Source organism: Bufo bufo, chromosome 3 (genome assembly GCF_905171765.1).
Source record: "Bufo bufo chromosome 3, aBufBuf1.1, whole genome shotgun sequence".
Classification (NCBI taxonomy): Eukaryota; Metazoa; Chordata; class Amphibia; order Anura; family Bufonidae; genus Bufo; species Bufo bufo.
This window is the reverse complement of record NC_053391.1, coordinates 416,445,361-416,459,552: the sequence shown is the minus strand read 5'-3', so window position 1 is coordinate 416,459,552 and position 14,192 is coordinate 416,445,361. Positions and strand designations below refer to the sequence as shown.

The 14,192-nt window shown below is 40.6% G+C and overlaps 1 protein-coding gene across 2 annotated transcripts in view; it reads right to left on the bottom strand.

The window, feature by feature from the left end:
- Positions 1–14,192, bottom strand: part of CBLB (Cbl proto-oncogene B) — a 155,971-nt gene that overhangs the window by 27,518 nt on the left and 114,261 nt on the right. For both annotated transcript variants that reach the window (XM_040424917.1, XM_040424918.1), the window contains exon 13: positions 5,049–5,192. In XM_040424917.1, coding sequence (XP_040280851.1) covers positions 5,049–5,192 — 144 coding nt within the window. The remainder of the gene's footprint in view (positions 1–5,048; positions 5,193–14,192) is intronic.

Below are 14,192 nucleotides of genomic sequence, written 5' to 3'. Positions count from 1 at the left end.
TGTACACCCACAGCTGCTTGCGTCATATCACGTGATCAATACATAATTAGTGCATTAACTCCTTAACATCTGAATACAAAGATTAAAAACATATCTTGATCTCAAAACATACATGATAGTGTCAATAAATACATTCCAACTATTACAGACATGATCAGTGATCATATTTCAGATATACCAATGATGATGGACATGATGATATTGGAAATTACACTGCTCTGATGTCCCTGCGACCTCCTTATTATATAAGATAGACATTTATTGTATTTTATTGCATGTTCCCGGATTGCGTAGACATGACATGAATGGATCTGAGTGGCACATCTTTCTTTGATATGATCTTCAATATGATGCATGATAAGGAGGAGATCCCTCCAGGGCCCCATAATGACACACTGCGATAACTGTAATGGAAGCGGCATGTATATGCAGGTATCCATGCGACTTTCCTGGTGGTATGCGTCAAATTGTTCACTTGACGGTGAACATTTGTTGATTTGACATTGTATAGCCCAAGTGAATGCCTATAAGAATGAAAGTGACCTTTTGTTCGAGATCCGGATTTACGCGATAATCCAGTCAAATGTACAGAGATTTGTGTTGTCATTTGACCTCTTTCAAGATGGCCGCTTGATGTGTGGGATTGATCTGCGCATACTTGATTAGATCCTCTTTCGTCACAGTGACGTATCGGTTGTACGCAAGCCGGGGCATGCGCAGTAAGTTTGAGGGCACACCAAAGCCGACATTGCTGCAGGTGTGGGATCGCGGTACATCGGGTCAGTGTTTTCCTGTTTATCATGTTATTCGTCATCGACATCACTGTTTAATGCACACGTCACTTTTTAACCATTACAGCACTTTACTTATGTAAGACTAAGAAGCTCTAGAAACTATTTAAATGTATGAATTTTACACATGTACACATATGTCGTATGTAATTTCACTGATCATGTCTGTAATAGTTGGAATGTACAAATCGGATTCCAAAAAAGTTGGGACACTATACAAATCGTGAATAAAAACTGAATGCAATGATGTGGAGGTGCCAACTTCTAATATTTTATTCAGAATTGAACATAAATCACGGAACAAAAGTTTAAACTGAGAAAATGTACCATTTTAAGGGAAAAATATGTTGAATCAGAATTTCATGGTGTTAACAAATCCCCAAAAAGTTGGGACAAGGCCATTTTCACCACTGTGTGGCATCTCCCCTTCTTCTTACAACACTCAACAGACGTCTGGGGACCGAGGAGACCAGTTTCTCAAGTTTAGAAATAGGAATGCTCTCCCATTCTTGTCTAATACAGGCCTCTAACTGTTCAATCGTCTTGGGCCTTCTTTGTTGCACCTTCCTCTTTATGATGCGCCAAATGTTCTCTATAGGTGAAAGATCTGGACTGCAGACTGGCCATTTCAGTACCCGGATCCTTCTCCTACGCAGCCATGATGTTGTGATTGATGCAGAATGTGGTCTGGCATTATCTTGTTGAAAAATGCAGGGTCTTCCCTGAAAGAGATGACGTCTGGATGGGAGCATATCTTGTTCTAGAACCTGAATATATTTTTCTGCATTGATGGTGCCTTTCCAGACATGCAAGCTGCCCATGCCACACGCACTCATGCAACCCCATACCAACCGAGATGCAGGCTTCTGAACTGAGCGTTGATAACAACTTGGGTTGTCCTTGTCCTCTTTGGTCCGGATAACATGGCGTCCCAGATTTCCAAAAAGAACTTCGAATCGTGACTCGTCTGACCACAGAACAGTCTTCCATTTTGCCACTCTCCATTTTAAATGATCCCTGGCCCAGTGAAAACGCCTGAGCTTGTGGATCTTGTTTAGAAATGGCTTCTTCTTTGCACTGTAGAGTTTCAGCTGGCAACGGCGGATGGCACGGTGGATTGTGGATTCACTGACAATGGTTTCTGGAAGTATTCCTGAGCCCATTCTGTGATTTCCTTTACAGTAGCATTCCTGTTTGTGGTGCAGTGTCGTTTAAGGGCCCGGAGATCACGGGCATCCAGTATGGTTTTACGGCCTTGACCCTTACGCACAGAGATTGTTCCAGATTCTCTGAATCTTCGGATGATGTTATGCACAGTTGATGATGATAGATGCAAAGTCTTTGCAATTTTTCGCTGGGTAACACCTTTCTGATATTGCTCCACTATCTTTCTGCGCAACATTGTGGGAATTGGTGATCCTCTACCCATCTTGGCTTCTGAGAGACACTGCCACTCTGAGAAGCTCTCTTTTTATACCCAATCATGTTGCCAATTGACCTAATTAGTGTTAATTGGTCTTCCAGCTCTTCGTTATGCTCAAATTTACTTTTTCCAGCCTCTTATTGCTACTTGTCCCAACTTTTTGGGGATTTGTTGACCCCGTGAAATTTTGAATCAACGTATTTTTCCTTTAAAATTATACATTTACTCGGATTAAACGCTTGATCTGTCATCTACGTTCTATTACAAATAAAATATTGACATTTGCCATCTCCACATCATTGCATTCAGTTTTTATTCACAATTTGTTTAGTGTCCCAACTTTTTTGGAATCCGGTTTGTATTTATTGACACTATCATGTATGTTTTGAGATCAAGATATGTTTTTAATCTTTGTATTCAGATGTTAAGGAGTTAATGCACTAATTATGTATTGATCACGTGATATGACGCAAGCAGCTGTGGGTGTATATATATTGTTCACTGTGTCCTGTTACTTTGCTTGAGAAAGGCTCTGATATAGAGCCGAAACGTTGCCATTGCCACTGTTGCCATTGCCATTGTTGTGGGATTGACTTTTCCCAGTGGGCCGTGCACCCATTATCGTTTTGAGGCTGTGCTGCCCCTTTTTTTATATATATATATATATATATATATATATATATATATACATATATATACATATATACATATACACACACATATACATATACACACATACACTCACCTAAAGAATTATTAGGAACACCATACTAATACGGTGTTGGACCACCTTTTGCCTTCAGAACTGCCTTAATTCTACGTGGCATTGATTCAACAAGGTGCTGATAGCATTCTTTAGAAATGTTGGCCCATATTGATAGGATAGCATCTTGCAGTTGATGGAGATTTGAGGGATGCACATCCAGGGCACGAAGCTCCCGTTCCACCACATCCCAAAGATGCTCTATTGGGTTGAGATCTGGTGACTGTGGGGGCCATTTTAGTACAGTGAACTCATGGTCATGTTCAAGCAACCAATTTGAAATGATTCGAGCTTTGTGACATGGTGCATTATCCTGCTGGAAGTAGCCATCAGAAGATGGATACATGTTCTCATTCTGTTTACGCCAAATTCGGACTCTACCATTTGAATGTCTCAACAGAAATAGAGACTCATCAGACCAGGTGGAGAGGAGTGGTACCCGGTGGGGTCTTCTGCTGTTGTAGCCCATCCGCCTCAAGGTTGTGCGTGTTGTGGCTTCATAAATGCTTATATATATATATATATATATATATATATATATATATATATATATATATATATATATATACACATACACACACACACTCACCTAAAGAATTATTAGGAACACCTGTTCTATTTCTCATTAATGCAATTATCTAGTCAACCAATCACATGGTAGTTGCTTCAATGCATTTAGGGGTGTGGTCCTGGTCAAGACAATCTCCTGAACTCCAAACTGAATGTCAGAATGGGAAAGAAAGGTGATTTAAGCAATTTTGAGCGTGGCATGGTTGTTGGTGCCAGACCGTCCGGTCTGAGTATTTCACAATCTGCTCAGTTACTGGGATTTTCATGCACAACCATTTCTAGGGTTTACAAAGAATGGTGTGAAAAGGGAAAAACATCCAGTATGTGGCAGTCCTGTGGATGCTAGAGGTCAGAGGAGAATGGGCCGACTGATTCAAGCTGATAGAAGAGCAACGTTGACTGAAATAACCACTCGTTACAACCGAGGTATGCAGCAAAGCATTTGTGAAGCCACAACACGCACAACCTTGAGGCGGATGGGCTACAACAGCAGAAGACCCCACCGGGTACCACTCATCTCCACTACAAATAGGAAAAAAAGAGGCTACAATTTGCACGAGCTCACCAAACTTGGACTGTTGAAGACTGGAAAAATGTTGCCTGGTCTGATGAGTCTCGATTTCTGTTGAGACATTCAAATGGTAGAGTTCGAATTTGGCGTAAACAGAATGAGAACATGTATCCATCCTCTGATGGCTACTTTCAGCAGGATAATGCACCATGTCACAAAGCTCAAATCATTTCAAATTGGTTTCTTGAACAGGACAATGAGTTCACTGTACTAAAATGGCCCCCACAGTCACCAGATCTCAACCCAATAGAGCATCTTTGGGATGTGGTGGAACGGGAGCTTCGTGCCCTGGATGTGCATCCCTCAAATCTCCATCAACTGCAAGATGCTATCCTATCAATATGGGCCAACATTTCTAAAGAATGCTATCAGCACCTTGTTGAATCAATGCCACGTAGAATTAAGGCAGTTCTGAAGGCAAAAGGGGTCCAACACCGTATTAGTATGGTGTTACTAATAATTCTTTAGGTGAGTGTGTGTATGTATATATATATATATATATATATATATATATATATATATAAATTAAAATAAACTGAATAACTCTCACTGACAGATCTGTACATATTTTAAACATTTTAGTATTGGTGTTTTTTTCTTAATGTTCATATTCTGATGTATATCAAAATGAAGAGAAAAAAGCTGAATCTGATCCTCCTGCTTTATCACATACTGCCTTCAGCTCAGATACCATTCAATGACTGGTTTCCTTTAAGAAAGCATCAGTTTATTGACAAAACAATAAAACAGCATAGTAAAAAAGCTAGTGTAACACATTTCAAATAGGGGTCCCTTCATTAGACATATCGTGTGTCTGATGAAAGAGGGGGCCCTCTTCAAAGTGATTTAGAAAAGTTTTTTTTACTATGCTATTTCATGCATAGCAACCACAAATCACTTACAGAAAATTGAATTTAAAAAAGTTCTTACCTAGAAAAGGGTTTTATACTATGACAATGGAGAGGCAATGGCCTTGAAGATACGGGGTGAGAGGATGGTATTTTGTATTCACCATCATCATCTTCTATAGAATGTCTCACTTTATCGGGCAAGGAGTGTAATGATAAAGGACACCTAGAAAGAAATAAACAGATTTCTGCATCATGCATTTTAGTGCTGATCTCCAGTTCTATGCCATTCTAACTCATATTTAGTTATTTAAAAATTTTTGAATTATATAAAGCAGAGCACAACATTATTCATCGTATTCCACTAATATACCCAATTTTACACTGGCGGAAAATAAGAACACCTGGAAAACTTTATGTGATTGCCAATTTTTGGGTGAGGCCTAGTCTAAGCATTGCACGGTTCTCCCGTGTGGAGACACTCAGTTCACTTATGACAGCCAGGCTCTTGTTCTAAGGCCCCTTTCACACGGGCAAGTTTTCCTGCGCGGGTGCAATGCGTGAGGTGAACGCATTGCACCCGCACTGAATCCGGACCCATTCACTTCAGTGGGGCTGTGCAGATGAGTGGTGATTTTCATGCGTCACTTGTGCGTTGCGTGAAAATCGCAGCAATGTTTTATATTCTGCATTTTTCACGCAACGCAGGCCGCATAGAAATGAATGGGGCTGCGTGAAAATCGCAAGCATCCGCATGCGGTGCGATTTTCACGCATGGTTGCTAGGAGATGATAGGGATGAGGAACCCCGGACCCCATTAAAGTAAATTCACTGTATTATTTTCCCCTATAACATGGTTATAAGGGAAAATAATAGCATTCTTAATACAGAATGCTTACTAAAATTTTGATTGAGGGGTTAAAAAAAAATTAACTCACCTCATCCACTTGTTCACGCAGCTGACATAGTCTTTTTTCAGGACCTTTGATGACGTAATCACGCTCACCATGTGGTGAGTGTGGTGACGTCAGCGCAAGTCCTGCTGAATGAAGATAGAAGGATGTTCTATCTTCATTCAGCAGGACCTGTGCCGACGTCACCACACTCACCACATGGTGAGAACAATTACGTCATCAAAGGTCCTTTTGCAGGTCCTGAAAGAAGACGATGCCGGCTGCGCGATCAACTGGATAAGGTGAGTTAACACCTTAGAGGACATAGTGAACACAGCACCTCTGTAACCCATTCGCATCATGTTTTTACATGGCAGCTGATGGTCTAATGAAGGCCCAATAGACCAGTTTTTCACTACACTGTACCTCATCGGTACTAAAGTTTATTGCGGAACTGATCAAATTATCGCATGTCAAAGTCTCCAGGAACTTTATTTGAGCTTTACTGTGAAGTACTCTCTGCATTGAGCTGCTTTATACCCCCTCTCTTCTGCTATGAATGACAGCTATAGTGGTCTACTGGTTGAATGCTACAGTTGTCACCCAAAGCAGAAGAAAGCGGCTGGGAAGCAGATAAATGCAGAGAGCACTGCTGGCAGAGTCCCTTTATTTCTGCCAAAAGGAAGAAGATATGAATGACCACAAACTAAATAAAGTTTTAAAGACTTCTACATAAACAGGAAAAAGTTGTCCTTTGTTAAGATTTTGCCATCCAAGTACACAGCTGATCCCCTCAGTCAGTCAACAATTTTGCTCAAGATTGTTATACTTTCTGACTCCCATTGAGCTCCATTATAAAGGTGAAACAACAACCAATCTTTTCAGTGCAATATGTTTACAGGACTTACAAAAAAATAATACAACACCATAGAAAACAAAGCTTTATAACTGAGAGGCAAAGAGATAATAGGCTGTCCCACATCTAACAAGGTATAGCGGACAGATAGATGGAAGCTCTGAATGATGACATTTACCTCTAATAAACACAGCGAATGCACTGCACCAGAAAAGCACACACTGGCAGACCAATTTAAAAACTAATGGAAGAAGTGCATTTCATTCTAACTTTTTCTAAAGAGATACAAAGAGGGGAATGTAAAAATATAGTCCTTAAAATGATAGAATGCATCCCTATAAACACAAGGTATAGGTCTAATACCTATAACAAAAAAACAGAACAAAATGTTTTCTTGGTAATAAAATATAAAATAGAATATACCAATAACACAGAGTATTTTGTAGCATCAACAATTACCATCTCTGCCGAGTGGGAATTTAGTGGACTTCGCATACACATACACTTTAATAAAAAAGCAGGCAAAAATAATTTACTGTTCAGCTGTATTAAAGCCTTGCCATTTTCTGTTCAAGTCAGCAGAGTCAATTCAGTGGAAAAAATGAAACCACAATTGGACCTGACATTTCAATTGCGGTTGTACAGCCGAATCCAACGTGTACAAAGGAGTAGAGACAATACCTAGTACAGACAGATAATGACTAACACAGTTATGGCAAAGACGGTGACAATATATTTCATAGCAATAATTAGCAAAATGTTAAAGAGCAGAACAAGGTAATGCAAACAATTATAGAAATATAGAAATTCGAGAATTATAGGGAAGAATGTAAAAAAATTTGACCAGAAGTAAAATGAAACATTATAAGAAAGGCCTGCCATGAAATACCTGACTAATAGCAGTCATGGGGTTAGAAATATCCTATCACTGACAAAGAATAGAACCAAACAATGTCCCAAACATACCGCTTATGAATCAACCTATCTAATACAAACCGAAAAACCCCAGGAGGCTCTAGAGAACAGAAAGGTCAACAAGTTCTGCTTCAGCACTCAATAACATGCTCTTATTCCTCACTTATGTAGACCATTGATAGCTAGCTGTTTGCACTCAGAATTCTCCTGGAGATTTCCTGGAACACGATTAACAAAAATCTTATAGAATGAATATGACCATTGTATCTATCAGCTCCCCAGGCAGAAGTGCATCCCTCCCTAATTTATAGGGAGAAATGTAATCCTCATTTCACCCATGTCAGTTTTTTGGCATAAAAAATTAATAAATAAAAGAAAATAAAAAGGGGCGTGGCGAGGGCAGGGTCAACAAACCCGGCAAATTTATCTTTTACACCAGTTTTCTGGCGTACACCTTGTCATAGGTGCAACCTCCCAGAAGATATAGTCCGATGTTTCAACCTGGTCTATGATCTAGTTTCCCCCAATGTCTTGTAGGGCTAGCTCAGCTTCTTCATTCTGGAGAAAAGGTACTGTTCACACATATGTAAATGAGCACACTCTGTTAACCCTTGCTTCTCCTGTTTGCTCTACCAGCCGCCCATGCTCCTCCTTGATTGACAGGTCCAGTTGAGATGACAATGCAGGAACCTACAAGGCACAGGTATAACAGTGTATTTCTTGGTGACAGTCTCCCTTTAAGCTGGCCACACACACCAGATCTATATTAGCCCATTGATTTTGGCAGAACTAGCTGACTAATGGGTATGGGGGCCTCATGACTCTTCCCCCAATGACAGATACTTGAGGAGATAAGAATTGGGCTGTTGGATTTGTACAAGCCCAATACTTTCATTCTTGGTGGAGAAAGCCACTGCAGAACTCTTCTAGACATTGCTTTTCTCCAGTCTCCAAATTGGCCAAGCTGAGTGGGCACGTGTAACTGGGGTTGAATTGCCAGCTCTAGGTCACCTTCCCGTTTCTTCTGTGTAGATTATTTAGGTCTTCTCCACCTCATTATTTCGATCTTCTCCACCTCATTATTTCGATCTTCTCCACCTCAAACATGTGGCTCCCCAGGAATACTCTTCTAATTTACAAATTTCACACATTTTTAATGAACATTACAATATACAAAAGGGAAAACCCTGAATAAAAGGAGCTATAGGGTACCATGCAAAACATGGCCCTATAAAAATATACTATACTAAGCTGAAGAAGTGAAAGCCAACTATACAACAGTCTGTATTAATGCAGTAACTTCAGTTCTATAAAAACGCACAATTGTGGAGGAATGAAAATATAGGTTTCTCACTCTGGAATTACATAAAGAGGGAGCTCATAACAATATAACAATGCATCCATTTTATTCACAGCAGTCAGACATGAAAAAAATTACCATAATACACAAACTTCAGACTATGTTTAGGCATTTCTATTATTTCTCTCTATAGTCTGCCTGAATCGGATCGTAACGCCAACATTACTTATTACAGATTTAAGATTACAACGATTGTGGACAAGAATAGGACTATCTTTCTTGCAGGGCCGAGAAATGGAACTACGGGTGCGGACAGCACACGGTGTGCCGTCCGCATCTTTTGCGGCCCTATTGAAATGAATGGGTCCACACCCATTCCGCAAATCTGCGGAACAGATGCGAACCATAAACAACGGACGTGCGAATGGACCCTACCTTTTTTTCGGGCTGATTCAGTTACATTTTACTTTATACAGTACTGAGTTCTTTCCTGGTGACCGTCAGCAAGCAGCTAGCTGCTGTTGACAGAGGCCAGTATGACTTTATTCATATTTGATCAGAACTGAGCCATTGCAAATCCTATCAACTTACATGGGATACAGCTTAAGTCAAATTGCGTCAATTTTGTTTTAGTCAATATTGCTTTTTTAATAATAATAGGAGCCAATTTTTTTTTATAATAATTATTGTAGTAAAGAAGGGATCTTTAACAATGTACAGTCGTGGCCAAAAGTTTTGAGAATTACATAAATATTGGAAATTGGAAAAGTTGCTGCTTAAGTTTTTATAATAGCAATTTGCATATACTCCAGAATGTTATGAAGAGTGATCAGATGAATTGCATAGTCCTTCTTTGCCATGAAAATTAACTTAATCCCAAAAAAACCTTTCCACTGCATTTCATTGCTGTCATTAAAGGACCTGCTGAGATCATTTCAGTAATCGTCTTGTTAACTCAGGTGAGAATGTTGACGAGCACAAGGCTGGAGATCATTATGTCAGGCTGATTGGGTTAAAATGGCAGACTTGACATGTTAAAAGGAGGGTGATGCTTGAAATCATTGTTCTTCCATTGTTAACCATGGTGACCTGAAAAGAAACGCGTGCAGCCATCATTGCGTTGCATAAAAATGGCTTCACAGGCAAGGATATTGTGGCTACTAAGATTGCACCTCAATCAACAATTTATAGGATCATCAAGAACTTCAAGGAAAGAGGTTCAATTCTTGTTAAGAAGGCTTCAGGGCGTCCAAGAAAGTCCAGCAAGCGCCAGGATCGTCTCCTAAAGAGGATTCAGCTGCGGGATCGGAGTGCCACCAGTGCAGAGCTTGCTCAGGAATGACAGCAGGCAGGTGTGAGCGCATCTGCACGCACAGTGAGGCGAAGACTTTTGGAAGATGGCCTGGTGTCAAGAAGAGCAGCAAAGAAGCCACTTCTCTCCAAAAAAAACATCAGGGACAGATTGATCTTCTGCAGAAAGTATGGTGAATGGACTGCTGAGGACTGGGGCAAAGTCACATTCTCCGATGAAGCCTCTTTCTGATTGTTTGGGGCATCTGGAAAAAGGCTTGTCCGGAGAAGAAAAGGTGAGCGCTACCATCAGTCCTGTGTCATGCCAACAGTAAAGCATCCTGAGACCATTCATGTGTGGGGTTGCTTCTCATCCAAGGGAGTGGGCTCACTCACAATTTTGCCCAAAAACACAGCCATGAATAAAGAATGGTACCAAAACACCCTCCAACAGCAACTTCTTCCAACAATCCAACAACAGTTTGGTGAAGAACAATGCATTTTCCAAAAGTGATAACTAAGTGGCTCGGGGACCAAAACGTTGACATTTTGGGTCCATGGCCTGGAAACTCCCCAGATCTTAATCCCATTGAGAACTTGTGGTCAATCCTCAAGAGGCGGGTGGACAAACAAAAACCCACTAATTCTGACAAACTCCAAGAAGTGATTATGAAAGAATGGGTTGCTATAAGTCAGGAATTGGCCCAGAAGTTGATTGAGAGCATGCCCAGTCGAATTGCAGAGGTCCTGAAAAAGAAGGGCCAACACTGCAAATACTGACTCTTTGCATAAATGTCATGTAATTGTCGATAAAAGCCTTTGAAACGTATGAAGTGCGTGTAATTATATTTCACTACATCACAGAAACAACTGAAACATAGATCTCAAAGCAGTTTAGCAGCAAACTTTGTGAAAACTAATATTTTTGTCATTCTCAAAACTTTTGGCCACGACTGTAGATCCTTACTCATGACATGAGTAAGGATCTACATTGTTAAAGATCCGAAACGCGTAGACCTGGATGTACATGGGTTTACTGCACTGAATTATTAAAAGATTCCACGTTATTTGGAGGCTGGACCCCTCTCTTTTTTATTGGATATACACCTTCATGTCAAGGTTTCTGGCCTGGTCCGTGCATCCTCTATTTTGCCTCAGGTGAGCGCACCACTTTTGCTTTTTTCAGTCCCAGTAAAAAAGGGATGGATTGAAAAACTGATGCATCATGTCAGTTTCCAAATTTAATTTTGGGGGAAAAAAAGCCAAAAAACTCCATTAGCCAATCAGTAAACTATTCACCATAAACTATTATAAATTCTAAGTAACCAGACACATAACTACATAATCATCCACAGCGGCTTGTTGATAGTTTCCAGGAAACAGTGGAAGCATACTAAATAACTGAAAAAAATGCCAAAATAGTCATTAAAGTCATGACGCTTACAATACTTTGGTATCTAGTGATGTGAGTGTTAGCAAATATTGTACAGAGCTGAGGAATATGTTGGCGCTAGACAATAAACAAACAATATCTTTGCACTGCATGGATGCCAGATACGAAATACTGTATTTGAGACTTAATATTACAACCTCCCGGTATTTAGTTGTACTGCTGCGGCGACAAGCGTGGTTAAACTACCATTAATGTCGGTATAAGTACAATAAAATGGGTCAAATGCAATTAAAATAATTGACTGAGGCAAATTCTTATTATTGACTGTGTATCCTTGTAGAACGTGGGTGTGCTCTCCCAAGAAAACACGAACATGACAAGAATGAGCACGCAGCCAAGTGTCAGCTAGTGGCAGTACCATTTAATTTCTGTAGAGGGAGCTAAAGTACACATGAAAGTCATAAACTACCTGACATGAGGACAACATGGGAAGAGGATTTCACATCGCTGTCCTTACAGTCATCTCTGGATAATAAATCACTAAACATCCTACAGATGTAGCAAGGCTGTAGGCCCGAGTGTTAAATATTCAAGCAATATATTTGAATAACTATCAGACATTCCAGGGACGGAGCTTAGACATTTCTACATAGTCAAGGTCAAAACACCCATTGTACCTTTGAGGCAAGTAATGCTCGGAGCATATTGTGTATCCAGGTTCATTAGAGCAGATGTAGAATTTACATGTGTATGCAGCTACAAGACAACATTCTCCTCCACGGTGGAGCATACGACCGGACCCCTTCTTTATATTCACACTAACCGCCTAGTAATACTACATCTGAACTTTCTCTCTCTCTGCTAGTGGGGTCATGTTTTGCATAAAGCACCCCACAAAAGGAACAGTAATGAGACATAACATAAGGCAGTGAGTGGATGGAGTCTAATAATATACCGCATACACATTTTATTTCTAAACTGCCATATGTAACGCTGGCTAATACCATGGTGTAGAGTTTTTAAAAGATACAGGAGAGTTCAGCCAAATCATGAAAGTGGGTCAGTCTGAACCTTAAAAAGAACCTGTCACCTCAAGCTGCAGCGCAATCTGACAGCAGCATGTTATAGAGCAGGAGGAGCTGAGCAGACTGATATATAGTTTTGTGGGAAACTTGTAAAATTCAGTAAAACTTGTAATTTATACTTTATTTCTGCTATTTCTAACTTAAAGGGGTTGTGTCACCTGAGACATTGGTGGCGTATCGCTAGGAGATGCCACCGAGGTCTGATAAGTGCGTGGTCCGCCTTTTGGTCTAACATCCATCTCTAGAACGGGACCCCTGAAGTGAACAGAGAACAGCGATGGCACGTGTGGCCCACCTTCCATTCATTTTTATGGGAGTCCTGAAAATAGCTGAGCGCTGGCTTGGTTATTTCCGGCAGTCCCATAGGAAGTGGATGGAGCAGTGGCTGCGCTTGCGCGCTGCGCTCTACATTCATTTCTATGGAACTTCTGTAAATAGCCAAGCGCGCTCGAGTAGCTATTTTCAGAACTCCCATAGAAGTGAATGGAGAGTTCACTTTGGTGGATGCATTTTACCTGGTCATGGGACGAAGCAGTTGTAATTATACTGCACCACCGCTACTGTGTCAAAGGCGTGCAGGTAAACCTTGAAAAGAACGCCAATCTGATACTGATGGCCTATCCTGAGGACAGGCCATCATGGAAAACATCCATGGAAAAACTCCTTCACATTAGAAATAGCAATTATATAAATCTATAAATTTATAAGTATAAGTTTTACTGAATCTTTTCTCACAAACCAGTCTGCTCAGCTCCTCCAGCTCTATAACATGGTGCTGTCAGATTGCATTGCATTGATAGGTTCACAGCAAGGCTGTAGAACAAAAATGAAAAAATTAAATGAACAGAACCAATTGGAGAAATGAAAAAAAAAGGGTCAATATCCTTTAACTATACGGTAAAGCTGGCCATACAATGCCCTGTACTTTCTTACTTGGGCAGTCGAGTGTTACCTTAGGGCCCAGTTACAAGACAACGATCAGGAATGAACCATTAAATTTTGATCATGGCCCACTTATATGCAGCACTCTTCACTTCTGCATGGGGATGAACGATCATTACTACGATCATTTGTCCGCATACAATTTTCTTAGGCCCCTTTCACATGGGCGAGATTTCTGCGCGGGTGCAATGCGGGAGGTGAACGCATTGCACCCGCACTGAATCCGGACCCATTCATTTCTATGGGGCTGTGCACATGAGCGGTGATTTTCACGCATCACTTGTGCGTTGCGTGAAAATCGCAACATGCTCCTCTTTGTGCGTTTTTCACGTAACGCAGGCCCCATAGAAATGAATGGGGTTGCGTGAAAATCGCAAGCATCTGCAAGATGCGGTGCGATTTTCACGCACGGTAGCTAGGTGACGATCGGGATGGGGACCCGATCATTATTATTTTTCCTTATAACATGGTTATAAGGGAAAATAATAGCATTCTGAATACAGAATGCATAGTACAATAGGGCTGGAGGGGTTAAAAAAAAATATATTTTTT